This window comes from Lichenostomus cassidix, chromosome 1Aa, assembly GCF_008360975.1.
Source record: "Lichenostomus cassidix isolate B80296 chromosome 1Aa, HeHo_3.0, whole genome shotgun sequence".
NCBI lineage: Eukaryota > Metazoa > Chordata > Aves > Passeriformes > Meliphagidae > Lichenostomus > Lichenostomus cassidix.
The window spans coordinates 30,294,930-30,322,097 of NC_139480.1; the positions used below are offsets into that span (position 1 = coordinate 30,294,930).

Genomic DNA, 27,168 nt, shown 5'->3' on the forward strand with positions numbered 1-27,168 from the left:
CTGTGCTCATATAAAATAAGCTGCATACACCCCACTGATTTAATTTCACAGACCTTCAAGAGGAGATGAGAGAAACAGAGATCCCCTGCAACATGAAAACCAGCACATCAAGTTCTCCCAGAAACAAACCTGCAGCAATTTGATAACAAGTTCTTCATGTGGAAGGAAGAGCAACATGCTGCAGCTTCCTTACAACTTCTCCTGTTACAGCTAAAGCAGCAGGAGCACCAAGGAATGCAGAGAAACCCACTAAAAATATTTGCATGAATTTGAACGTGCCTTTTGCAATTTGAGTGCCTACACCCTGACTTGCAGCAAAAATACCCACAAACCAACGATCAAAAGTGCATACAGCCTGATTTAATTACTTTTACATAAGCTGGTATTCACACAGGCTTGAGACAGAATATCAGTTTTTTATGGGTATGAGAAACCTTAGCTTTCCTTCTCAGCATTCATGACATTAACCACACCACTAGGCCAGAAGTCCTATAACAGCCCTATCAATCCTGATCTTAAGATTCATTCTATATAAACAACAGCTACAATGGATCTGACATACTGACTTGTACTTTCCTTACCTCTGGGGAAATACAAAGCAGGGCAGAAACTTCTGTATCCATTTTGCTGAGGATCTAGTTAACACCTTTCAGATAAAAAAGCTCGTAAGTGCTGAAACATTCTCCCCCCACCTCCATCCCTCCCAGCTTTTAGAGATCTGAAACAGTCATACTCTCTTTTGATAAAGATTGTCAGCATTAAGTGTTTTCTACTTAAGAGAAATATCCATGTAAGCTTCATAATCCTGATACTGTAACATGGAAAATCCAAGGCAGGAACAGGACCTGAAGTCCCATCTTTTGTTTCTCTTTGAAATTTCAGCACAAAAAAAAATCTTGCACTTCCAGGATAACTTTTTCTTCCAGCTATATCCTGATCTGCAGTGTTTTGAAAACCTTAGTTGGATCTCACCCTACTATCCTGACAAGAAGTATGTGTAAGAGACTGGAGATGGAGCAACCTGGTAAAAACAGGTTTGGAGAACAGTCCATGCAGCTTGTCCTGCATAACTGTTAGATGTAAAGTAACTATCTTAACATATGTGTGTATGTGAACTAATACAGTACCTCCTGTCCCTCAAATAAGCCCTGAGATGCAGAGTATATTGAATCACAATCACAAACAGGCAAATTAAACCACAGTGGAATCTCTTGCTGTGAACAATAGGGATCAGTAAAGAGAAACAAAAAAGCATTCTGCTAGAACTAGATCTATCTTTCTGACCAGTGCTGAGGCCGAGACACAGAAATTCACAGATGCTTAGTCTGAGTATCTTGTGTTTGTATGGATTCCACATTAGAACTCTTTTGGAGGCAGCCAGATCAGAGTCCTTGCAAAGCCAACGTGACTGTCCACATCTGAGCATGTTCTGCGGTGTCTCCATTATGTGCCACTACAACTCACAGCCTCCTTTTAAATCTGGGTTTTTCACTGGTTCTTCCTGTCACTCACCAGCTGACATCATATGATTCCTGCCATATTCTCTCTTGTACTCCCCCTCCTCCCCTCCCAAACTCCTTTGAGAACTGTGATGTCAACACACTGAGTGGAAGTAAACTGAAGCAAAAAGAAAAACCAAATTATACTAAACACGAAGGATTGAGACTGTAATTGGAAGTGCTGGAAGATACATGCCTTGTGGCTTTTAGGATAAGACTGGACAACTTTAAGGAACACTTATCAGAAGAGTCTCAGTAACTACTACTTCAAGAAGAGCAAAAATGTTCCTTTTTTCTTCAGTTTTTATTAATTTGATTACTGAGCCACATCGTCATGAACAATTACATCATTCAAAATACTGAAATTCTGGTTTTAAGCTGATCACTACCATACAAAAAAGCAGCCTCTGATATGAATGGAACTACATGCCCTTCTCACCATTAAGACACCCAACTGGACTGAATTAAGAAAGGCTGTGTGTTTTTTTCAGTATTTGATAACGTTAGACATAGAAATATTACAAGTGAAATTGTTTCTCTTCAAGACAAAGTTAGCAGAAATAGAGCCTGGATTCTGGCTCACTTCCAGTTATACTGGTAGCTCTACAAGTCTGATGCCTCTTCCAAACACAAGCTTCTTGCATTACTTGTGGCAAGCAGTTGTTCTTTTTTTTTGAAGGTCTACTTCATTCCATGATCCATACCTCTCATTCCTCTTTCAAGTCAGATGTCAGTAAGAGTCTGCTTTTATATTTTGTCTTTTTCTATGGTATACAGGCATAAAACAGAAAATGAAAACTCAGAACTCCATAGGCTACTGATATCCTGACCAAAACTTGAAAGCAAAGGTTTATTGATTCCCAAATCAAATATAAACTGGGAAAGGGGAAAGAGAAAGATGCAGACTAAAACAACTCTGTGATCAGATATGTTTTCAAAATCAAAAAGAAGAAAGAGACAAATCCAAACTTGCAAACACATGATACTTCCATAACAATTCTCTTCTGATTCCAGTCATAGTACCAATATGCAACTAATTAAGCTTTCCTTCCAAACTCTCTTCTTCTGAAGTCTGTTTCCAATTCAGTTTTCTGGCTTTTCCAAAATAATCACAAGTTACTTAGCACATGATAGGCAAGTGAATGTGTAAGTTCATCCCTTTATTTTAATGACTGTAAATAAACGCAATGCACGCATAACTATTTTGGCAAGAGCTGACAACAGGAATACTGGCCCACTGCAGAATTTGTGTGCTCTGTGACAGTTAGTTAATGCTAAAATCTCGGAAAATTTAAAATACAGTTTAGATTAAACCCAGCATAGTGCCCTCCAGTACTATAAATCATGTTTCTAATCTAATGTATAGTTCCTAAGTAAAAACACCTATCCTTTATTGTTACAGAGCAACCCTCGCTTTTGCAGGGTGCAGACCAAAGCCTAGACAGCTTGTACTGCATGCCCTTCTAGATGTAACCCTAACTTCAGTCGTTCATACATGGTGAGGAATGTTCTCCTATCCACTTCTCTTTAACTCAAGGCACAAGCGATTTCAGTGCTCTATTGCAATCACCACTCACCAATTCTCTAAAACATAATCCAAATACTTATGTCTGACCTATTAATTTCATTCTTACTCCCCTTGTTTTCCTTATCATATGCCCTACTCTGTAAAATTCCTATGTCTCCTCCATTCTGGCACATCAGAACAGTGTTTTCTATTTTTGTAATCCATTACTATTCTTTTAAATTCACTGTTTCCTTTACCACTGTGATCAGAAAATTATGACAGATTTATCCACTGCAAACAGCTCATAAAATTTGCATTCTTTTCCATTCTCATTGCAAAAGCATTAATTCAGGCTCTCACTCTTTATTTTTCTGCTACAACAAACTCTGGGTTTCTACATACTTCTTCTCTTTCCCATCATTCAGCCTAAATTGCTGCCATAAAAATTGAGTTTCCATGGCTGTAAGTCTGACTAAGTCAGGTTCCTTTTCAAATTCTTTCATTTACTTCCTCTTAAGTCTCCACACCAAAAGTCAGACTGCAAGAACTAATTCCAGTAAGTTCTTTGCTCTAGCTTTTTGCTCACAACTTCAGACCAAGTCACACATGGTTTACCACCACTCTCATTTTTGGGACATTCTCCAAGTAGCCTTGTGCCTGAAGCCCAGTCTGGCATTCCTCTATCCTTTCTTTCAATCCTTCTTCAAAACAAACTCTTCCATGCAGCATCCAAATCTTAATCCTTCCCATAATAAAGTGGTAGCTGAAGAGATGACAAGGATGTAAAATATTTGACCAACGTTTTCTTAATACTGGGATCCAGACTCCAGTTTAGTATGCAAGCTTTATAAACAAACAGTACCACTTTCTCTGGCAAGCACAGAAGGGAAAGGCATCTACTCCTAGTGAATGTAAGCTTTCATTTTCAAGAGTTTCATCTAAACATCTTTCTTGTGACTGCAGCTTTCTAAATGCATACCAAGACAGTGCTCTCCTGGATTTTACACACAGCTTTAGCTCCCAGATCACTGTGAGATGACAAAGAGGCAGATTTCTCCCTATTCCAAATAATCCTGCACACATGGATTATGAAAAAAAAAATCCTTCTGTCTTTACAGAAGGCCCTACACAGGGGTTTAAGTTACTGCCATACAGTGTAAACTACCACTCTTTTTTCCAAACTGTCAGCTGGGACAAATGCCTAATTTTATTTTGCATGTTTGCTTCAATTAAATGAATTTTATTTCTCAGTGTGGCTATCTGAAAACTGATCTGGGATACCCATTATTACATAACATACATAAATATACCTTTCCACATTTTAAACAGAAATGGACATAAAACACCAAAAAAATATCATTTCTACATAGTAGAAGATACTAATTACCACTTTTCCTCAGTAACTATGTTTGTACATAAGGTAAGATAAGTGATCAGACTAATTTTTTGGTGGCTAATCAGAAAGCTGAAACATTTAAAGCCAAAACAGTTTTTCTTACTACAAAAACTTGTGGCCCGTGCAGTTACCTAGGACTGGGTGCTTTACAGTTCTTTGGTCCTGTTTTTAACTCCTGACCTTTTTTGTTAATACTTTTTGTTCATTTACCATTTTAAACATCCAGGATACAAGACATGTCTTCAAAGCCAGTGAATTTAAATTCAGTACATATTGACAGAAGACATTACAAACCAAAAGCTGTAGAAAAACTTCATCAAAGTGGCTTGTGGATTCTGTCCATCACCTAAAAAACACATGGACACATTTCAAAGACTGCCTCAATTTTGGCAGCATTTTTAACTATCTTGAAACTCAAAAGCGAATGGTCACTGCCTTAAAGGCTTCCTGTACAGATGGAGCTGGAGGGTTCCCCCAGCAGAGAAGAGAAAAACCTCTACCATGTTACATTTTTGTTATGTGTCTTATAAACAGAAGATTACACATTCTGAAAAAAAAGCGAAGTGGGAACCTGATACAAAACACACATTAATCTAAGACTTGAAAAACATTCCTGAATTGTGAATCATCCATGCTCCCTTCAACTTCCACACCGTGAATTCTGCATTTTCCGCTCTGGTTTTACTATGACCAAATATTTGTTTGTATTCTAGACTAACATGATCAGTTCTTACAACATAAGCCACAAGGGCATTTTCACTTTAATCACCTACCCCATATGCATCAGTGCCTTTAAATAAAATATCTTCAAAAAAATGTAAAATTACAAGTTTATTTAAAATACTCAATTATTGAAAACTAGTCTAATGTTAGAATCTCACTATGCACATTAAAGACTTGGGCATGCACAACTTTTCTAGTCCCTACTAACTGCAAGCTGATTACTACATAACATACCCTGGATGTGGGTAATGAGAAACATAGGGATTTTAATATCAGTTCTACACATATGCTTTGATAAGAACAGTAAATTATAGTTGGAGAGGCAGGATACTTTAATACTCAAAGCTGTTCTGTCTCTTCATAGTCACTGCTACCTTCCATTTCCCACAGTACTCAAGGTGTACTGATGATGTTGGATGGTGTCTACAACTACGTATTTTTAGAAATTCTACAAGTAAAAGTAGCATGGGTTTCTTAGTTAAGCTGTATATCCTTAAACAAAATCTTAAATAACATTGCTGCATTTGCAGATCAGTGTCTCTCTTACAATGCACTAGCAACATTAAAAGTAGTTAACATTTTCAGAAGAATTTTAAAGTAAAACTCCTATGCAAACAGTAACTGGTAGGTAAATGCCAAGCAGGACTTCTATACAAGGCTATCATACTTAAATTATTTGGTTTCAAACTATTTCTATATTTTCAACCCAGGTCCAAAACTACAACTGCAATAGACCTAAAAGGGAGTATTCATTTTCTTGTCATGTGTCAACATCACTGGTTTGGACAGATTTTTAAGATAAATAGGACAGAACTGGTATACCTTGGATAAGGAATGCCATTAAAACAGCAACAATATTCAGAACTTTTGCTTGGTCTCCTGGAATGAGGGCATTAGTGCCCATTTTTGTACCTGACACAAAAGATTTTCACCTAACATGGAACAGTAAAAAGTAAATTGTTTTTTCTCTAAGAAATGAAGAATTGTCTACTACAACCATTTAAAGCAATTCTACATTAATTTAACTGTTTTTACATGTACTTCAGGAACACAAATTAGAAAACATCTAACATATTTTACTTCTAGGGATAGATAAATACACCTAGGTTACTGTGGGTTGTGTCTTTACATCATGTATCTGTGGTAATCAGTTGTTAAATCCAGTATTCTCCTCAAAAGCTTATGTTGTCCAGCATATGGGGGACCTGGCCTCCTGTCTAGAGCTATTGTGCTGACAACTTCTGGCAAATACCTGAACTTCCCTCTTCCTGTCTTAATATACGGCTCTCTTCCTGCCTTTTTTCATAGAAGGTATGTAAAAGAGTTTGGTACAAAAGAACACCCTGGCAAATTATTTTCAAAAACTTGACCTAAAACTCCTGACCTGACACAGCCCAAACTACCACCCATGTAGCTCACGCTAGTATCCAGATTCACAGACGACGTGTAACAAGATACATACTCATGACACGAATAAAATGATAGATACATCTCCAGCCAGGTAATGAGAGTGTGCCAGAATATCCTTGCATACTCACTCCTTCACACTGGCACATCTTCTCAGGGTGGTGGTGAGGGGGTGTGCCTGCCTGATACTTTTCATTCCCAAGATGTTAAATCCTCAACTGGCATCAGTAAAAACAAAATGTTAGCATTGTTGTTTCATGTTACAGACAGACTGGGACCAGGAGACTGGGAACATCTCCTGCTCCAGGTATGTTTATCCTGAATAATTCATTAGTATGTAAATATCTCATTTAGATAAAATATCAATTAGATAGCTAGAAACAAGGTAGCTCCAGAAATGGAAACTAGAATAACATGATAATCCACCCATGCTTGTTTATATTGTTCAAAGAATTCAGACATACATGGCTGTGTGGGGATACTTGCACTATTATAGAGACATACCAGCAGAGTAATTTCCTCTGCAGGGCAAGAAAAGTCTTGCAGAACAGGTAAAATTCTAAGGCTCCCAGCTCAGTGAGAATACTTAACAAACAAAAGAGAAAATCTTGTAAGAGAGCTTCTTCAACAATGAAGATATTGGCAAGAAAAAGAGGGTACCACTTCCACAGTATTCCTTGAAGACTCCTTGGAAAAAAACAGCTGGCTTTTCAACTGACAGTAATGAACCAACATATGTGCATCTCACAAGAAATGTAATCAAATCAAGTTTCAGAAGACTATCACCCTCTTTGCTGCTATTATTTGAAAACCAGAACAAAACTCAACACAGAAACACTGGTTTGCTTTGGAAAGGCTCCACAAGCTCCTTTCTTATGAAAGTTTAAAATCCTAGAGAAAGTCAGCAGATGTTTCTCTGCAGAGTGGTTCTAAAACTTATATTCTAGTTGTTCCATATGCGTTCTCTTTGCATTAGTTAGATATACAAACTCAGTTTGATTCAACCCTTTCAAGTAACATCCACCACAGAAAAAAAATGCACATTTAATATATAAACATATATACATAAATAACATCCAACTGGTGAGAACAGGAGGCTCAAGGGAGACCTTATCACTCTCAAACTATATGAAAGGAGGGGGGTTTAGTCTCTTCTCTGAAGTAACAAGCAATAGGGCAAAAGAAAATGGCCTCAAGTTGTGCCATGGAAAGCTGAGATCGATATTAGGAAAAATTTCATCATGGTAAAGGTTGTCAAGCATTTTAACAGGCTGCCCAGGGAAGGGATAAAGTCTCTGGAGGTATTTAAAGGATGTGCACATGTGGCTTTTATGGGGGCCCTGGCAGTGCTGGGTTAATGGCTGGACTTGATGATCTTAAAGGTCTTTTTCAACTTAAATGATTCTATGATTCTACTCTGTGTTTTAAAGAAAACCTTTGCAAAAGAAAAAAGATGCTTTATTTTTGAACAATACCACTTAAACATTCTATGTTCAGCTGTTTTGATATAAAACAATTATCTTAACTATTGTAGAGTAGTATTCGTAAGTTAACATAAACTATTAAAATAATTATTTCTACCATATTATTTAGAATCTCTGCCGCAGTCACAGAATAGGTATTAAATCTCAGCTGTAGCACAGTTATATTCAATAACATCCTTCTCTACACAGAGAATTAAAATGAAAACAAGGTAAGACCCAACCAGACCAAGGTTAACTGCACTGATAGTGGTAATAGCTTTGGAAAATACATTTTTTCCATTCAAGTACCAGCACATACAGTGCATAGCACAGCTCTAACAAAGATTTTTCATGTTTGACCATCTGAATAAATGCACCAAGCCCGGGACCTAAGGATATGAAACAAACAATTCAACAGTGACTGATAATCATTTATTCTCTCAAAGGAATACTAAAATTTTTGCACAGCTGCAAAAGAATGATTTTAGGGTTCCCCTAAACATGTTAAGTTTCCATGAAGGGAGATGCTAAGAATTAATCAGAAGTAAAGCAAGAGGATATAAAACACTTTATTATGTTAGTATGTCTAGCCTTGCGGTAAAAAGGAGCTTAGCAAGGTGGTAAATTTTATATATAATATATATATATATATATGTGTGTGTGTCTGTGTGTATATATATATATATCTAAAGAATATATTTCATACATATATATATATACACATGAAATATATTCTTTAGATCAATTAGATGCTTAAACTACAGGATGCTATGCCAGTGTAAAAGCAATGCCAATACTACTGCAAAATAAAAGATGTGCTTAAATTCAACAGTTATTTGTCAGACACTGCTTTTTCTTTCATTCTTTTCTGATTTTGATCTGTAAGAAACCACATCAGTATCAAATGTCACTTAGTTCTTATTCAAACAGAGCAGTCCAGACACAGTGGCTGCACCAGCTGACTTAGCTGACCTAGGCCTAGAGTAAAAACAAACCCCTATAAATCACCAGATGTAAGCAATTGAATAGTGATCAATTTAATTAACTGAACAGCTTTGTAAAGTTTACTGTATTGTTTTAACCCTTCAGGATTCTTCAAGAAAGGTAACTTGCAATTTGTATTCAAAGACAGGATTTGGCCAGAGGGCTACGTATTAATAGCTTTAGACACTTTAGATTCCCATTGATAAAATGCAAATCCCACACATGAAAACCAGGTCTTTTCTTTTTTTCTAATTAATAGTGTGATAGTAGCGACTTTTCTACACATTCCTTCAACAGTTTATTGAAACTAAATCACAGAAGAAAATTCAACTGACTTATTGTGAAAACATCAGGAATAAGATTTCCTTTAAAATCAAGTTTTTTTGGTTATGTATCCTACATGACCTTTACAACTTTATACTCACATTACAAATGCTACCACGCAACCTACTCATTTCTCTCACACTAAACAATGAATGTGGACACAGCTGTGTGACGCAATTTTACGTATTAACTGCAGTCATAAAAAGATGTGCCATGCTTTGAAATGGGCTCAAAAAGAAATTGGCAAACCATCTTCTGATCTAGATACTTGTTCTGAAGCTGCATCTCGAGGGGATTTCCCCATGTTGCACACTGAAATGAATGGAGTTCTACCATGATTTAACACATCAGGATCTCAGCCAAGATGCATAATGATAGAGTATAAGTCTTGTTATAAAGACAGCACTGTACAAGTTTGTGTAACATTTACCAGTGTTTGTACAGTACCTAGCACAACAGGACTGAGGCTTCTGGGCACTACCACAACATAAATTAATTCTAATGCAGTCTTTATATCTGGGAAGCACAAAAACTACAAGGATTAAGCTCAATTATACACATTTTAAAGAACCTACTAAATAATATGACATAATCAACTTCCTAACCACAAGGTGCTCTATTTCCAATTATTTCACTTTAATCTCTGTAATGCATGCATTTCCATGAACCCTGTAGAGTTAGTTCCACTAGCTAGGGACAAGAATAAGATCTACTTACAAAGACAGAAGAGTTATATTTGCTGAGACTGGTCCCAGATCTGGAATGATCTCCAGTTCATTGTTGTTCAACTTCCTATTAATATTACAAAAGGGAGAGTTAGTTTTGATGTTAATCAGAAGTATGTATATTATACTTGCTAAATTGCTGAACTGTGTCACCTCAAAATTAAAAATAATTCCACTTTCACTTGATGTAAAATATCAGAACAGCAAGTATCTTTGTTGTTCAAGCAACTATCCCTAGAGAAATAACTATACAATTAGCATACACAAACACAGGTTGGGTATTTTTGGTTGGGGTTTATGTTTTGGTATGGTTTTTAATTAAGACAAATTAACTTACACTTCCTGAAGACTGTGAAGGTGATCCAAGATACTGGTCTTGATTGAAGATAATTTGTTGTGACTTAAGTCCCTATGAGGTTACAAAAATAAACAGCCTGTCAGTGTTGCCATACAATATGAGGTAAAGCAATACAATTTGAACCCAAATTATGTTATCACATATCTCCAAGTACACTAAAAGATTTTTTTTATTAGTAAAACTGGAATAGAAACTCATTTGAGTACACAAGGTATAAATATACATCTACAAATGCAAATACCTGTATCACTGCTAGCAGTGTCAATGAAATTCCTCTATCTCTGAACAAAGTAGAATTGCTCATTGGAATGTGCATGAGACCCATGGAAAAAAATCTTAAGATTTTGACTCAGATACACCAACAACCCCTCTCCCACATCCCCTCACAACAAAATATCTGGCTAAAACAGCCTTAGTTATCTTAACAAGAAAAACTCATAAACCAATAACCATTGCAGTCTCATTCCTTTGTCGGTCCTAATATTTGTATCATTTATTCTCCTCACTCAAATCTCTAAAGCAACACACAGATCACAAATACATGAGGACTGTCCATAAAGCTCTATTTTCATGCTTTCACAAAATTCAGGACACCATTCCTACATAAAGAAATTTAGCTGAGCTCTTAAGAAATATTAGAAGAAAACAGACACAGCAAGGGCTAATTCTGTTATGAGTTTAAAGATGTCTGTATACTATTGATATTAATACTACACTTAATTACACTTGAAGAAGTAGCTTGAACACTTAACTTGTGCTGTGCTGTACTGAAGATCCCCAGTATATACTGATGTAGTTTATAAGCAATCTTGTTAGCACCTTTGCAGCATTTGCCACAAGACATGCCTGGTACTAAAAATGCAACACTTTTTGTTGACCACAAGAAATACCTTTCCCTACAGTACCATGCATCTTTAACCTCTCAAACATTTATGCCCTCTCACACAGTTTACACCATACAAGAGTCCTAAGAAATTTTTGCAGTAGCCTCAGAAGTACTGGGAACATCACAGAAATAAGAGAGACCATACAGCAAGACAGAAAAGCTAACTGCAGGAACTCAAACCTGCATGTCTCTAAACCTCTGCACAAATGGTAGACTCACAACTCATCTCGTAACGACTAGCTCCGTTGAAGCCCTCCCCCTTCTTAGTCACTCATCCACCAAAACATGCACTCTTATGTTCCCATACTACAGACTCTCACTACCACACCTGCATCAGTCCAGCCATATGCAAGCATTTGTTCCACATTAAAACATTGCATTTATCGAAGCCAGCAAACAAAAACTACATTATTTTAAATGAGTTCTTAAATTCAGTCCAGTGAGTGTAATACAGGCACGTAAAGAAATTAATCAGCAAACCTCACCAGTGAGCAGCTGTAGCATCAGGTAAAGGTTGCCCATTTGAAAAAAAGTTTCTCACACTTCTTGATAGTTTTCCCCATGCTAATTAAGCACTAAAGAATCATCCACCATGTCTAGGGTCCTCATCAGGCCACACAGGCATGAAGTGTTAGTTCAAGTTGAACCTATGAGGAAACTACATGATTCCTCCCTTTTTCTGGGCAAGATGACTCAGTACAGTCACCCGTGCTGAGCACGCCAAACACAGGCCTGACTGCCATGGATGTGTCTACTCTCCATCTACAGTCCCAGAAGTGAAGAAGCCTGATGAACAGTATATCCCTGCTGCACACAGACCAGAACTGGCTCAAATGAAACCAAGTTCAGTGTCTGTGCTAGGCATCCTGCTCTGTGACTAAGCCCTGAAAAACCACAGACCCAGAGAACTCCAGTTTCCCTGCACTCACGATTCTGTACCCTCAGACACAGGTGTAATGCTGCAACCCAACCAGGCATGCAGGTTTCTTCAGCAGAGCATGTGGATAGTAAAACTGTGTTTTAGATTCCCCCAACTGACTTTTGCCCAAAAGTGTTGCCAGGACAGTTTCATTGTCACTTTTGTCCTCTCCTGCCACTGGCAGCTAAAGAAAAATAGCAATAATAAAAACCAAGTATAAAAAAATAATCCCAGGCACATATGAGTATTACGAGGGTACCACCAGTACTCGGCTGCAAGGTCTGCTCTGAGCCAGCCAACTGGACCAGGCCCAACGGGCTGCTGAGCTGTGGCACCAGCACCTGGCTCAGGGCCACAGGCAGGGTAGAGATGTGCTCCTTTCCAAGCCAGGGCTGCACAGAAGCATGCACCGGGCAGACCTGCAGGTGTGAACGGCATTTTCCACAACAAAAGAAGGGGCTGAGCTGCCTAGAAAATGGCAACACACTCCACCACCTTCAGGTAGCCACAGACTCAGAGACTCAGCTCTGGACTCAAGCACCTAATATATATCTGTGCCTTCTTTCAGGTGTCTATAAACCTCTACAGGTTTTCCTCTTAACGATGGGAAACCAATACAGTGTCAATGTTTTCAAAAGCCCACAAATGTTAGTTTCACCATTATGATTTTGAGTTCTCCCGTATATTAGGTTAACCACACTTAAGTTAGAGGACTGCATCTTTCACTGCTTAAAAATCTAGAGCAAACATTCTCCTGGCCATACACTGGAGAAAAATTCCTTTGTTTAACATCTGAAGGCATCAGCTGCATAGATTTGAAATTCTCACACTACATTCTTAAGTCTAAATACCGAAAAAGTATTCTGCTACAAAAATCTAGACAGAAATCTAACTTGGTCCTTTAAAGCAGAGTAGAGACAGTTTTTGCCCTTAAACTTAATTCAAAGTTTGGCTTTAGTCTGTAGGGATTGTATGAACTATGCAAATAAACAGCCAAAATTCAGTTAAGTTATGGCTGTTAGTGCCTAACATGTTACTGTAGCTCATGCTTCAGACAAAACTTAGAAATCAGCAATTATTTCAACAAGCAGCTTTCAACATTAGCGTCAAAAACCTGCATTTCTTCATTTCACCTAAAAACTCTGTAACAGGTTTATTTAAAGCATGTTTGCCTAAAGGACCTACCAGACAGTAACAGACGTGAGTAGATTTGTTCTGCTGGAGTTATAACATGTTAAAAAAAAAAAAAAAAATCTGGCAGAGTCCTTAAACTATAAAAATCCTGCAATTACAACCACTGCTGTGCATGATCACCACACTGGAGCCAGACACTTTCACTCATAGCTCAAGCTCACATCCATCTGGAGTCTATCAAGGCAACCGTGAGCGTAACTTACACTAGGTTTCAACCTACTTTTTTTGTGTTTGTTTTTTAACATTAAAGATACATCCACATTTTCCAAGTAGCACCTACTTTAAAAAATACATAAAATTTCTTATGCCTGGTATACTTGCAGCAGGTTGTCAAACAAGTTGGGAAAAAAAAAAAACAAGCAAAAGAACAACAAAAAACCCATAACCTTCCAGACAATACTGAATTGCCTTTTTCAAACAGTATACATGTTTGTCCACCAATAGTTGGACAAAATATGTTTTCTAAGTATTTTACTAAACATTATTTCAGTATTACGGGCATAAGAAACTTCATGCAAATTCAGGAAAAAAGTCTTACATGTTACATTTTAAGTTGCATCAGAGTGGTTGAAAGCAAACTAAGAGTTAAAATACTTGCCTTTTAGTAATAATCTATGTGAAGCTTAAGCCTGTAGAAGTTTCTCAAACTTATAAGCACTGGATCGGCAACATTTTTTAATATAAAAATCTATCATCCCATTTGCAAAGCTACAAGTACACTTCAGTACAATACATTTCTCTACATATCTTAAAACAATAATGAAGAGAAAGCTGGGAAATTAAATACTGTTTTTCCTTCACAGAAGTGGAATTGACAGTGTTCAAACATTATTACTGTGTTTTCCACTTTTGAATTTTCCTTGTATGTTAAAACTGCATTACGAGGGGAGAGAAAACTCCCTCTGTGACTACTTTTGCTACTAAAATTTCGAAAGTCATACAAGATAGAACAGAACACACTCTGAAATGTCAGAAACCAGATTTACATGAAAAAATTCTTGAAAGCAATACCAAGCATATATATCTGTTCTTCACCTCACATTTCTAATAAAAGTGATTGCCCATTTAAGTAGAATTGCCTCCACTTGAAAAAGCATGCCATAGCTTTTGCCCTCTAAGAACCTGTTCTATGAAAGAAACTATTTTCTATGTTCCATTGTGTTTGTATGACTGTCTCTTGTAACTCACAAGTCTCAGCACTAGCTGAAACTTAACTCTGAACATCAGTGTTTGTGTGATTAAAAACTGAAAGGAAGCCTAATGCATAGAGGGAGAGGGCAAGTGCTTCTTCACACACTTTCAGATATAACTTTCAGACTCTAACTTAATTTACAACACTTAGTCACAATTATCATCTTCTTCCTTAGAGAACTCAGAAACCTGAGCCCCAAGTCAAATTTTAAAATGCAAATCCAGCAACAGTTCCTTAATCAGTCCCACTGGGGCCTATAGAGCTGCTAATTCAGCAGAAATCAGCAGAGCTGAAAAACAAAAAGCCAGGCTGTAGCTGTTTTAAGACACTGATCCAAAGTGACTCATAAATCAGCTTGCTATGTTCAAGCTTTAGTCTGGAAAATATTGAAAAACAGCTGTGAAAACCATACAGCTTTTTTTTTTCCTGGCAATTCTGGTAGAGAACTAGAGGATTTATAAAATGTAAATACTAAACATGTAATACAAACACAAGTGAAAACCATTTTTCAGACTTTCCCTCCTGCCCCACCGACAGTTCTAGCATTCCTGAGTGAACCTGGCAAAGGGTATGGCACTGCCAGTGGGAGTTTGCACCCATGGAGGACACTGGCCAATGCTCCCAGCTCTGCTATCCCAGCTCTAACACTACCATGTTCTTGCAGTATCAGGATACACATCTTGGAATTAAATGGAAATCTAACTTCAAAACTATCTATACACAAAGCCATTATAAAGTTTATCAGTTTTCAGCAGACTGTTACCTCTCATGAAGGCAAGGTAACAGAAGAAGGTATTTTTGGCTAAAATCACAGTAAGGTTGGCAATTAAAGCCTGTTTTACATGCCACTTTGTGAAGCCACTTCCGTACAAAGCAGTAGACTCACCTTCCACCAAGAAGAAGGGAACATAACACATACTCTTTTTTTTTTTTCTCCTCTTTGTCCACTCTGAGGTCACTCCCATTTTTTTTCAGCAGGGAATTTGAACAAAAAAGGCATGAAAGACTGCAACAAGAATTTCATAAACCTGCTCTCCATCTGGGTGAGTACAGATGGGCAAAGGAAGGTGCAAAACCTAGCATGGGCCTAAACCTTGCCAGGCAGAAGAGCTTTCACTCTCCTGCTTGGGGGATCTCGCCTGCATATGTTGAGAATGAGGTAAAAAAGTTGCTGTTTTCTCATGAGGACTGAAAAGCCTGCAATTAAACTACTAGCCTTTGGCTATACCCACCATGGACTTCCACGGAAAACACAGTAGACATATAGCAATAAAATTTATAAACAATCTTTTACAATTCGTAATTTGCAGTTTGTTGCAACAATAATCCAGACTAGTCAAACCATTTTTGCGTATGTAAAACTGAACACACTAATTATCTTACAGATTGCACAATCCCAGGTCCAAGTACTGGGGTAGCTGGAGGTAACAGACAATGCCACACTCTTCCTTGTTCTTATTAAGAGGGGAAGGAAGAAAGAGCTGGGTACTTCTAAGGCATTTGACACAAACAAAAGAATTATTTACACAAAAGCAGCCAGACCACATGGTTTGGTGACACCTACTAAGATGTACTTCTGTGAGTTTAAAAGCAAGTGACACAGCTGTCCAATGAGTAATCACAGCAGGGTTTCTTACAACAGACCAAAGCTTATTTATACAAGCGGAACTTATTTTCTCACACTTTTAAAGGAATGTGAACTTACATAAGGGCAATTTACACTACCAAGGGAATTCTAATTAGAAAAATGTCCCTTGTGCTAACAAAATAGCCCTGCAATATGTTTCATTGTCTCTCGGGAACATAAGTGGAAAAGACAAATTTGGATTACTGCTAATGCAAAATGCTTTTTAAAGCAACTCTCTAAAAAATGAAAGTTCTGTGATTTTTCCCCTTGTGTTTTTATTGATTACATCTAATTTTAACAGCATTGATTATGCTAAGCTCAGAAACTAAACTTTACTTTAGTATCAAAAAACCATCCTTAGGTTTTGTTAGAAAACTTAAGTTGGCATACCAAGACAGTTCAAAAGAATAAAACAGACGAAATATAATGGAAAACAAAACCAGTTGTTGAATGTAAAGCAGATCCAGCGTTAGATCCGTATGCTCCAATCACACAAGCCAAAAAAAAAAAAAAAGTTTCTTTCCCCTCACACTTTCCTATACCAGTCCTGGAAATATTCAACTCCCAGAGCCATGCCTGCGTTCAGTCCCATATGGTGTCAATACAGCCATCCACATTTCATGAGTAAAGCAGCATGACCTCCAGACGAGGCAATTGAACAGAATTAGCTACAACTAATTGAAAGTCTTCCTGTTTACTTTAAAGCCCTTATCTCGATCTACTTTGAAAATGTAATAGAAAATTAATACGACTAATATAGAAGATCTTTCAGTGTCAAGTGATTAAAACCAAATGCGAGAAGTCCCTCGGCCACTTTCAAGCTTTTAGAAAGCTGACATAATTGATGCCTTTTCTATCAAAGTTTGTCACTGGAAGGAACTTTTCCGCAGCTGGCGCTTGGATTCGCGCTCCCGCGGGTTCGGGCCGAGCGGGCACGCATCCCAGAGCCAGAGCCAAAACTACACGGGAATGAAGAGCTGCACGAAGAAAACCGATAGCAGCTTCCCGACACACGAATCAGCGTTAACTTCATGATTACTGCACGTTGTCCAGGAAAGTCAATGGAACTTTTTCCTCGCCCTCTCCGACACCGAGCAGCGCTCCCGGGCTCATTTCAGCCGGGCGCTTATCGGCACCGCCGGCTCGGGGCCGCAGCCCGCCCCAAGGGACGCTGTCCCGCTGCGGCCGCCCGCCCTCGCCGCGCCCGCTGACAGCTCGGCCGCGCTGCCGGCGGTGCCCGCTCCCGCACTTCGCTGCCGCCACCACACCCGCGCTCCCCTCCGAGCCCGCCCGTCCGCGCCCCCGGGGGCAGAAGATGGCGGGCCGGCCAGCGCCCCCAGCCCGCCGCGGTGCCCGCCGCCCGATACTCACAGCTGCACCGCCCCCCGCGGCAGCCGCTCGGGCAGCCGGCTCAACTCCAGGCGGCTGCAGGCGACGAGGTGCCCGGCGCAGCGGCAGGGCGCGGGGCAGCGGGCGGCAGCCGGGCGGCCGCCCAGCAGCAGCGGCAGCAGCAGCAGCAGCGCCGGGAGGGCGGCGGGCGCCGTGCGGGGCCGGCGGAGCATGGCGGGTTCCGAGCCGCTGCCCGCGCTCCCGTCCCCGGCGTTCCCCACTGACGGAGGCGGGCGCGGCGCGACCTCCTGCTTCTCAGCGCGGGTGGTGGCTGCAGCTCATGCCCCGGAGCGGCCGCCGAGGGGTGAAGGCGGTGGGAGATGGGGCTGGAGAAGAAAGTAAAGACAGAAAGCGGGAGGGGACCGCAGCGCCGCCACCGCCGCCAGCCACTCCGCAAACTTTCCGCCGCCTCAGCCCGCCTCCGCGCGGCCGGGGGAGCCCCGAGCGCGGCCCGCCCCGCCGCAGCCCCCTCCCCCTGCCATGTGACAGCCGGCCGGGGCCCGCGGGCCGGGGGCGCGGGACGGTGGGCCAGGGAGCCGGTGGGCGGGAGTTGCTCCCCGCTGCTGCCAGGCCTCGGCGGCGGTATCCCCTGGGCCCCCGTCCCGCCTCGGCCGCACCACATGGCCGGCCTCGCAGCACGGCGGGCGTTATTGTGAGACTTTATCGCCGTCCCGGCCTCTCCGCGGGCGGGCGGGAGCGGGCAGAGGGCCCTGCGTGCCCCGAGCGTCCGCACCAGGCCCGGGCCGAGGTGAGGAGGCACGGGCACCAGGCGCTGCTCGCGCGGGGTTTTCCCTTTGCCATGGCACCAGGTAGCGCGTGTCGTGGTAATCCAGAAGCTGCTCCGGAGGCCCCAGCGGGTTCCCAGCCAAGCCTGGGGTCACTGGCATGTAAAAGGTGAGGTGAGGTTAACTCCTGCCTTCCGGGTCCTACATGGCTAGTCCAGACACCGTAATTAAGCCCATTATGTTCCCCACAGGATCCCAGCTCCAAAGGTTCAGGGAAGTGGGCAGGGCGTACGGATTCCACATCTCTGAGGTAATCTATGTAATTTAAGTAAATACCTATTGTTCAAGTTCCATATGTAATCCCGGACCGTGGAACGGATTCAATTACTGAAGGCTTCACTCCCCCTACTCTGCAGCAGCAGCCATCAAGTTGCTCACGAACGCTGCTTTCCCTCCCACCTCTTGATGTTCACATCAAAGATTGTAGACATCTTCGACGCTGTGAACCTGGAGCCTCAAAAAGTTTGACAGCTACAGTATCAAGATCTGCAAGGCTGAAACTTTGTCGTGGATTTTATTGTTTCTATGTGTATCCCATGAGACAGGGATTTTTGTTAAAGGAACAAAACTACATTTTAGTTAGGAATCATGAATTTGCGAGCCAGACTGACAAGTGCTAAGTAACTACATTCATGTGCCACTGTCAACATGACTTTCAGGTGTATAGGGTGTGCAGAGCTGTGCAATGCTTTCTCCGCTTGTGCCCCATTGACCACTGGTTTTCCTTAAGGAAATTACCATGGGAAAACAAGGAAGGAACACACTTTTTTCTACATATAAAGCAATCAAACAAGCAAAGAAAGAAAATACAGAATAGAAATTACTTAGTATCTCTGTTCTTGTTTATTTAAAGTGAGTGAAAACTGTCCTGGTACCATTGGCATATCAGTATTTCTGTTTCTTTTTCCAACCTTCTTCCTTTGGAAATGTTAGGGTGACATTAGAACATTAGCTGTTCTAAACAGCCAGCAGGGCAGTGACAAATTCAGATTTTTGAAGCTATCCATCTTTAGCCTGTACCTGTTGCAATTGAAGTCAGTGGGAAAGCTTCCTTCTGTTTCTCAGGTTCCAGCATTTGTTCTAGCTGTCCAGTTGTTTCACACTGTAATGCCGAGATATAGGGACAATTGAACATGTTGTGTTCATATATAGGTAAGATATGCTATACTTGCTACTTTTGCAAAGTAATCAAAAATTCAAGAGGAAGATCATTATGTTGTTCCGGGTAATTATTGAAAAATCTAATAAAATCAAAATGGATTTAAAGTAACTAAGCCTTTTATTATGGTTCCCAGAGTGCACAGCAAAGGGCCTCAGTTTTCTGGGAAAAGTGAACTGCTCTTATCTTGAGTGTTGGTAAGGGTGGTGATTCACTGGAAGGTGGCAAGAGAGTCATTAAGCTGTCAGTTTTAACATCCAATGAAAAGAAAAATTAGAGACAAAGCATTTTGAACTTATTTTATCATAGCAGTCAATAATATATACGGTGCGTGTGTGAACTATGGAACAAGGGAGAATCTGAGAAACAAAAGCAGAAAAAAAAAAGAGATGAAAAGGGCAGGAACTTCTGGTTTTGTAATTTTGAAAACCACTCATGCAGTCAGGGAATAATATGTCCTTAGAAAAACCTAATGCATATTTAGTGTTAGTAATATATGAAGCTGTTTTAAATTAAGCAAGGTAAATCAATTCAGAAAATTAGTCCATTTGTCTTTGCAGCTTCTTTTCTCGAAATAATCAATATAACGAATCCTACAATGCTTATATGCTGCACTTCAGAGTGCATGACAGAAAATATTTCTTCCCACAGGGAGATTTGCTCTCCAGAAGTCTCAGGGACCAATTCTGCATCTCGTATGAGCACTGTGAGCTCTGGCAGCCCTCAGTTCCAGGGGTCTCTTCATCATTGGTTTTAGGTTGAGAGCACACTGTGACTGTACATTAGCAAATACAAATCCTTCCTTCACAGGTTTGGCTGGACTATATTTTAAAGCTTATAAGTAAGCTTATATCAAAATAAGAGGTCTCCCATTCCTCTACCATATCTCACATGTAGCAAGGAACTTCTGCTGACCATTGTTTGGCATCAGTATTAGCATAACTGTGGTTTCACCAGGGTTTGGGGACTGATTTGACTGAAACCCCTTAAAAATATTAACACCACACACACACACACACACACACACACTTTAATTCTGAGTTGGAATAATTTCCTTATCCAGTTTTCCATGTAGCTGCACAAGGAAGAGGACTTACTCCTGATGGTTATGCAAAGGCAGGCCCTTTCCATGACAGCCTGAGGGGATGATGTTGAGGAGGGGGAAGCATGGCTGCAGAGAAAAATTCTTGTAAAACTAGACCCTGAAGCTCTCTCTTTGGCTAACAAGATTATTTTCCTCCACAACAGTACCAAGCATAGTCCTCTGGATGAGTTGGGAGTGGAGGAAAGGGGGTTGTGTAGTGAGCTGTAGCCCTTTGTTTGGGGTGTTACGGCTTGATTCTAATGGTGTCATTTTCAGTCTCTGATTATTTTAGATCAGATAAGCACAGGTTTACAGATTCAAGTCCAAACATATGTTGTTTAAAATATGTATTCACTTCAGGCAAAAGACACACCCAGAAGCTAATTATGATTTTTTTGCATATCATTAATGCACTGAAATCAGGCACTTCTTTCAAATAATCTGCTTCCAGAAAAGGTCAACCCTAAATCAGACTGGGTTTAGCAGATTATTGAAAATAATTTACCTATTGCTAAATTAAGCAAAACCAAATTAAGATACTATACATTTTTTGTTCTGAGTTCAAATTAGAACATCTTTTATAAAATTAGTAAGAGTTCAATTAATCTAAATAAAGTTTTTTATTCAGTTTGCAAAGGAGTCTCAAGGCATTACGTCAGACTATTAGATATAGATTCATATAGTTACGTGTTGTTAAATCAGCAGAATTAATATCAGAAGGTCAAAAGGACTGAACAGTTACATCTTCTAAATGTTTTTGTCCACTAAGGCCACCTCAGGAATTGAAAGCGTCCCCATGTACTCCTAGATCACCTTGTAATCCAAATCTGTCTGGTATTCATTTTGTATTTTCTACTTTTCATGGGTAAATGAAGTGATTTGGGTAGTGTTCAGCAGCAGAAAGCAGAATTAAAGCAGAACAATATTGCATACACTCTGACACATCTCAGTTCTGATACAGTGAGATAGAAAATAATGGCCCATCTATTTACTTTCTTGTCACAAAATGATCCTGTAGGAGCATTGGCAGAATTAATGTCCTGTCTATTTATTCCTAAACTTTCACAGTTCAGTTTTATTTATTGTCAGAGAAGATATTTAGAGCTATCTGGGAGTAGGAAATCAAGAGTTCATGCTCTCAAGATCATCACTCTCTATTGTAGATTCACTAATTTAGTCCAATAAAAATTTGCTTCTGCCCATTTGGTATAGCAATTGATACTACTTTATATTATAGCAGCACTAAGACTTCATGGCCATTTATTTCAAACCTTATGATTAACCATTGCAATTTGAGGAAAATAATAAAATAATCTTAAATAATTTCCTAGTAATTGTGAATCTCCTAGTGTGTCATAACTCCACAGTGAATATTCCAAGGTGCATACAGAAATTTATTTTTAGTAGTAATTATAATTGACTTTATGTGATCCAACAGTGAAACCATGAAAACCAAATTATGCATAATTTGAATGCACTGATTACAACCAGAAAAACCATATGAACTCTTTCTGAAAACTTTGCCTAGGGCAGAAAATGTTCAGCTTTTATAGAATTCATCCAAACAGTGAGTGTTTGCCTCCATTACAAATAAACTTAAAACATCCTAAGGCAATCCACATTAGTGACGATTGTTAATGTCTTCAAGTCATGTCCTGCATGGGGCTTAGTAGGAAGTTAAGTGCTTGATTGGAAGGACAATTAAACAATCAACATCTACATTGATGTAACTTCAAAGAGGAAAAAGAAGACTTAGTTTTATGTCATTAAGGAACACTCAAGTTGAAATGTTGTCAATTTGAATAAAAATAAGTAGATGTAATTTCAGGATAGTGCTACTGTCATAAAACACCTGCCAGGTCTGTTCTACCCGTTGTTTTAGTTTGTTGAGGATTTTTAAATAATCTTTTAAAATAAGTAAACATTTTGTGTTAAGAAAGAAGTGGTCCAAAAGGGAATCTGAAAGAGTGCACTGTCGAACCTAGCAGTGGTTCTTCCTGACAGTAATGTCTTTGGCTCTTCCCTCCTCCCCTTGCTTGGGGTGGGGGTTATGGTACCTGAAGCTCAAACACATGTTCATTTCTGTAGTGGAGATGGAAATTTTTGCTACAGGAAAAAGGGCTTGAAGGCTGTATCTGCTTAAGTAGTCACAGGCTGATTTGGTAAAATTTTTATCAGTGTTTTGCAGCCCGGATGTTAAGTATTCACCACCTTTAGGTGTGTAACTCTCGTTGAAGTCACCTGCCTAAAGAATCTCACAGTGAGAAATCAATGGGAGTTAGGCCCTAAATCTTTGAAGAATTTATGTCTGATTTTCTGTTCCAGGGGCGAACGAGCTGCAGCTGGGACTCATCTTGTGTAATTTTAGCAATTTAGAAGTTTGGTATCTCTTCTAAAGCATTTATATTGGCTTCTTCTGTAGTCAGTGGAGAAAGATACATCCAGGGATTGATTGCTACCTTTCTAAAATAGGCAATCAAGGCATTTAGAATGAATCAATCTCTGGAGATTTTCTCCTGCTAGAAAGGGCCTTATGACTAGTTTAGTCTAGACCCTATTTTTTCAGATGATTCTAAGTGTGTGGCTTCAAAGATACAAATTAAATAGCTAAATAGAATAATATGGAAGCATATTTATTCAACTTTTTTTATAATGGGTACTTGTATTGGTTTTGCATGCCCTGGTTTTGGTGAGGGGGTCTACAGGGGTGGCTTCTGTGAGAAGCTGCTAGAAGCTTCTTCCACGTCCAGCAGAACCAATTGCTGGTGGCTCCAAAAATGGACATGCTGCTGGCCAGGGCTGGGCCAGTCAGAAATGGGGCTAATGCCTCTGTGCTGACGTATTTAAAAAGAAAGATAAAAATGTGGTGGCACAGTTTTATTTCAGCCAGAGGAGAATGGAGTGAGAACATGTGAGAACAATTCAGCAGACTCCAGGGTCAATGAAGAAGAAAGGGGAGGAGGTGCTCCAGGAACCAGAGCTGAGATTCCCCTGCAGGCCATGGTGAAGGCAACAGGGAAGCTCCTGTGCCCCTGCAGCCCATGGAGGTCCACAGGGAAGCAGAGATCCACCTGCAGCCTGTGGAGGAGACCCACACCAGAGCAGGTGGGTGCCTGAGAGGAAGGAGACTGTGATTCTGTGGGAGACTCATGGAGAGAGGGGCCCTGCTCCCATGCTGGAGCAGCTGGTCCTTGGAGGACTGCACCCCATGCAAGAGTGGCCTATGCTGCAGCAGTTTGGGGAGGACTGTCTGCCTGTGGGATGGATTCATGTTGCAGCAGTTCACAGGAAGCTGTTGCTTGTGAGATGAACTCACATCAGAGAAGTTCCCAGAGAGCTGTCTCCCATGGGAGGGCCCCCATGGTGCAGCAGGGGAACAACTCCTCTCCCTGAGCAGCAGGAGAAGCCTCAAATGGTGAACTGACCTTAACCCCCATTCCCTGTCTCCTTGCACTGCTGGGGTAGGAGGTAGAGCTGGGAAGGAGGGAGGGGTGGGGGGAAGGTGTTTTTAAGGGGTTTATTTTACTTCTCATTGTCCTGCTCTGATTTTGTTAGTAATAAATTCACTTCATGTCTCTAGGTTGAGCCTGTTTTGCCTGTGATGGTATTTGGTGAGTGATCTCTCCCACTCCTTGTCTCAGCCCATGAACCCTTCGTTATATTTTCCTTCCTCTGTCCAGCTGCGGAGGGGAGTGAATGAGTGGCTTTGGTGGGTACCTAGTGTCCAGCCAGCGTCAACCCATGTCAGTACCTTAAATATCATTGTAACAATAATAAGCAAAATTTATAACAAATATGAATTGTAGTTTATAATTTTATTAGACCCCTGGAATAGTTTGTTTCCTGTGGATGTAACAAGTTCTACTAAGGATTTAGTAACAGGTGAAATCTTACAAGACTTAGTAAAATGAAGGGAAAGTGCTATGCATATGTGAAGTATCATGTACACATACAAAATGAGGACTGCATGGAAAATGATCCAGTAGTGCATCACAAACCAAATAAATATGTGTCAACAATAAACAGTGTAGGAAGCATTTTGGGGTATATCACTTGGAGTTTTCTATGTGAGAGAAAGACATAATGTTCTGGTGAGGACTGATATGAAGTACTATATCCCATTTAGAAGTCAGATATTAAAGGAGAGGGATGGAGAAGGCTACAAAAAGCTGGTAGCAAGCTCAGGAAGACAGAGTTTCCAGCTCTCGCAAAATGAATATCCTGTGTAGCAAGTCGCACTTGAGATTTTGCACAAAGCTATCCAATTGCCATCTTAGGGAAACCAGTGAGTCATAGCAGGCTGTAGTGTCATCTGGACTTGCCCCCCCTCCCCCCTTCTGCTGTCTCTTGCCTCTTGAATTTTCCCAATTTTATATGAAACAAAATAAGCAAGCACTATCCTGGTAAGAAGTTGGCCAAACACACATTGCACCACTTCTACAGCTGTTCAAGTGGTTACTTGCAATAGCTGTGTTTGCCAATAAAGTCTGACTTTCCAAGCCGGAGCATCAAAGAGCAGGCTGGATCCAGCAGCAGCAAACACAGCCTGCAGATCTGAATGGGCTGGGTGCCAGCTACATCCCAGCAGGAGTTGCAACCAACACCAGTCCTGTGCACCAGCTGGTGAGATTGGTGAACAATGGTCTGCAACACACTCTTTGCTTTGATCTTGTTAATATGGAATCAGCAGTAAGGAATGGAATCATGCAAGGGATCCTGGCTTGAATCCAGTTCATGGCTCTGACACTTTTGGGGAACCTTATACAAGCAAAAGTTTCTGTGCCCTCTTGTACACCTCTGACGTTCAGGCAACACAGTCTGGGAAGTCTCTGAATTGGAGATGTTCCCTTGCAATCACCCTGTTCGGAAACTGAGGTTTGTCCGTTTCGTAATGGTCACAGAACTCCTTTTGATCCTATGTAACTTTGTCAAGTGGATTTTCTGCTAGGGTAAGCTAAGATAACCCTCAGCATACATTTCCATGATGTCAGTTGTGAAGTTTTTCCTTTGGTATTTTCCCTTCCAGCTTTGAAGCCTAGTCATCTCCTCTCAGTCATTTCTCCCTTTCACTAACCTCTCTACACCTTCTGATCTATCAAAGAAAGTATTTAGTGGGGCAGAAAGTTGCCTATGTTGATTCTTCAAATACTTTCCTGGTAGTGTGCTGTAAACTCCAAAGAAGAAACTTTTGGTTCAGGGACTCTTCTTGCAGTTGTGTTCTCTATTGCCCTTCAGCGTATGGAGAGGAAATAAATAGGATAAAAGAGTGCAATGCTTTAGCACTGCTACAAGACAAATAGTGTATTGTTCAGTCCTCCTTGGACTGTAGTGACCTCAGCATTAGAAAAAGCAATCTTCTAGAAAGATATGAACAACACTATCGGCATCTTACCACATCCAAGGTATGAGGATCCGAGGATGAGAAGACACAGTGCCACAGGGTGGGATAGTATGTACCTTGGCCCACATGTACAGTGTCAAAAGCAAAGAAGTACTGCCACACACATGGTCAGGCTGGGCCCAAGTCTGGCAGTGGTGATTAAGAAACCATGACTTTCACTGAATTGCAGGCACTCAATAATTGAGTTATTTTTTGAGTGACTTATAATTAGCAAATTCTCCATAAGATTTGCTAAGCTACTGCTACAGTATGAATTTCCCAATTTTGTGGGAGCATTAAAATAAAGAAGCTATAAACTAAAGTAAACAGGAAGAGGTTTGCCGATCATTTTAAACCTTGGGAAAATTATATCTTATTTTAATCATAATGAAAAAAAATCCATGACACATACGCCAAGTCACCACAGTAATATCTTTGTTCTGATTTTTTGTTAGAAAAAACTGCTAATGATAAACACAAAATTACTTTTATAGAATTTTGATAAAATCATACGTGTCCTTACCGAGTACCACATGTGAGTAATATTTCCGTTATCCCACTGATGTCACTGAGATGGAATTAAAAGTGCTGAAATTTTCAGTGATGGATATTTCACTGCAGCTGTGAGCAATGTGTTCTTCAGAGACTAATTCTCCTGGGGTAATGTTAAACCCTTGGACTTGCATCTTATTTGTAAAATAATTCTGTTTAAAAATAGATCAAAAGAGATCTAGCCAAGAAACTTAGCCTTGTGTATGTTTCAGTATATAAATTAATATAATAAATTATAAATAAATGTTATTTTTATGCATGTATAGGACTGCATGTCATAAAAAATAAACCATAAATTATGTTAAAATAAAATCAACAAGAAGAGAGCATTCAAAGTTAAAACTAAATATGACTGTTTAAAAAATGGCAACAGCTAAGTGGTAGAATTTTGTTAAATGTTTTTAGGTATAGCTGCCTGACTTCTCTTGCATTTTAAATCTCTTGAACTTATTCTAGTGCTTTCCAGATACTTCATTCTCCATTTGTCTTAAAGAGATAGAATTAAGTGCATAATTAATTATAAAATATGTAAAAGCATTTCACACAAATGAATAATTCTACCAGAGAAGCTATTTTGCAAATGCAAACAATCCTTTGTTGTCCTCTTTATTTAGT

General features: G+C 40.0%; 2 protein-coding genes across 2 annotated transcripts in view; one reads left to right on the forward strand and one right to left on the reverse strand.

Moving 5' to 3' along the window:
• Positions 1-17,984, reverse strand: part of LRIG3 (leucine rich repeats and immunoglobulin like domains 3) — a 40,097-nt gene extending 22,113 nt beyond the window's left edge. Inside the window, exons 1-3 of the mRNA XM_085043962.1 lie at positions 17,576-17,984; positions 10,366-10,437; positions 10,021-10,095 (exon numbers count right to left, since the gene is read on the reverse strand). Coding sequence (XP_084900088.1) covers positions 10,021-10,095; positions 10,366-10,437; positions 17,576-17,766 — 338 coding nt within the window. The 5' untranslated portion in view covers positions 17,767-17,984. The remainder of the gene's footprint in view (positions 1-10,020; positions 10,096-10,365; positions 10,438-17,575) is intronic.
• LOC146443399 (uncharacterized) lies at positions 15,732-24,441 on the forward strand. Its single transcript, XM_085049215.1, has 4 exons — positions 15,732-15,736; positions 17,258-18,487; positions 18,570-18,628; positions 20,189-24,441. Exons 1-3 carry the CDS (start codon positions 15,732-15,734, stop codon positions 18,625-18,627), a joined length of 1,293 nt encoding a protein of 430 aa, XP_084905341.1. The 3' UTR covers position 18,628; positions 20,189-24,441.
• Positions 24,442-27,168: the final 2,727 nt, after the last annotated feature.

What these genes read in the sequence shown, in the direction of transcription:
- LOC146443399 (XM_085049215.1), top strand. An exon ending in GGGTCACTGGCATGTAAAAG is followed by an intron (nt 18,488 to 18,569) that starts GTGAGGTGAGGT and finishes TGTTCCCCACAG; the next exon opens with GATCCCAGCTCCAAAGGTTC.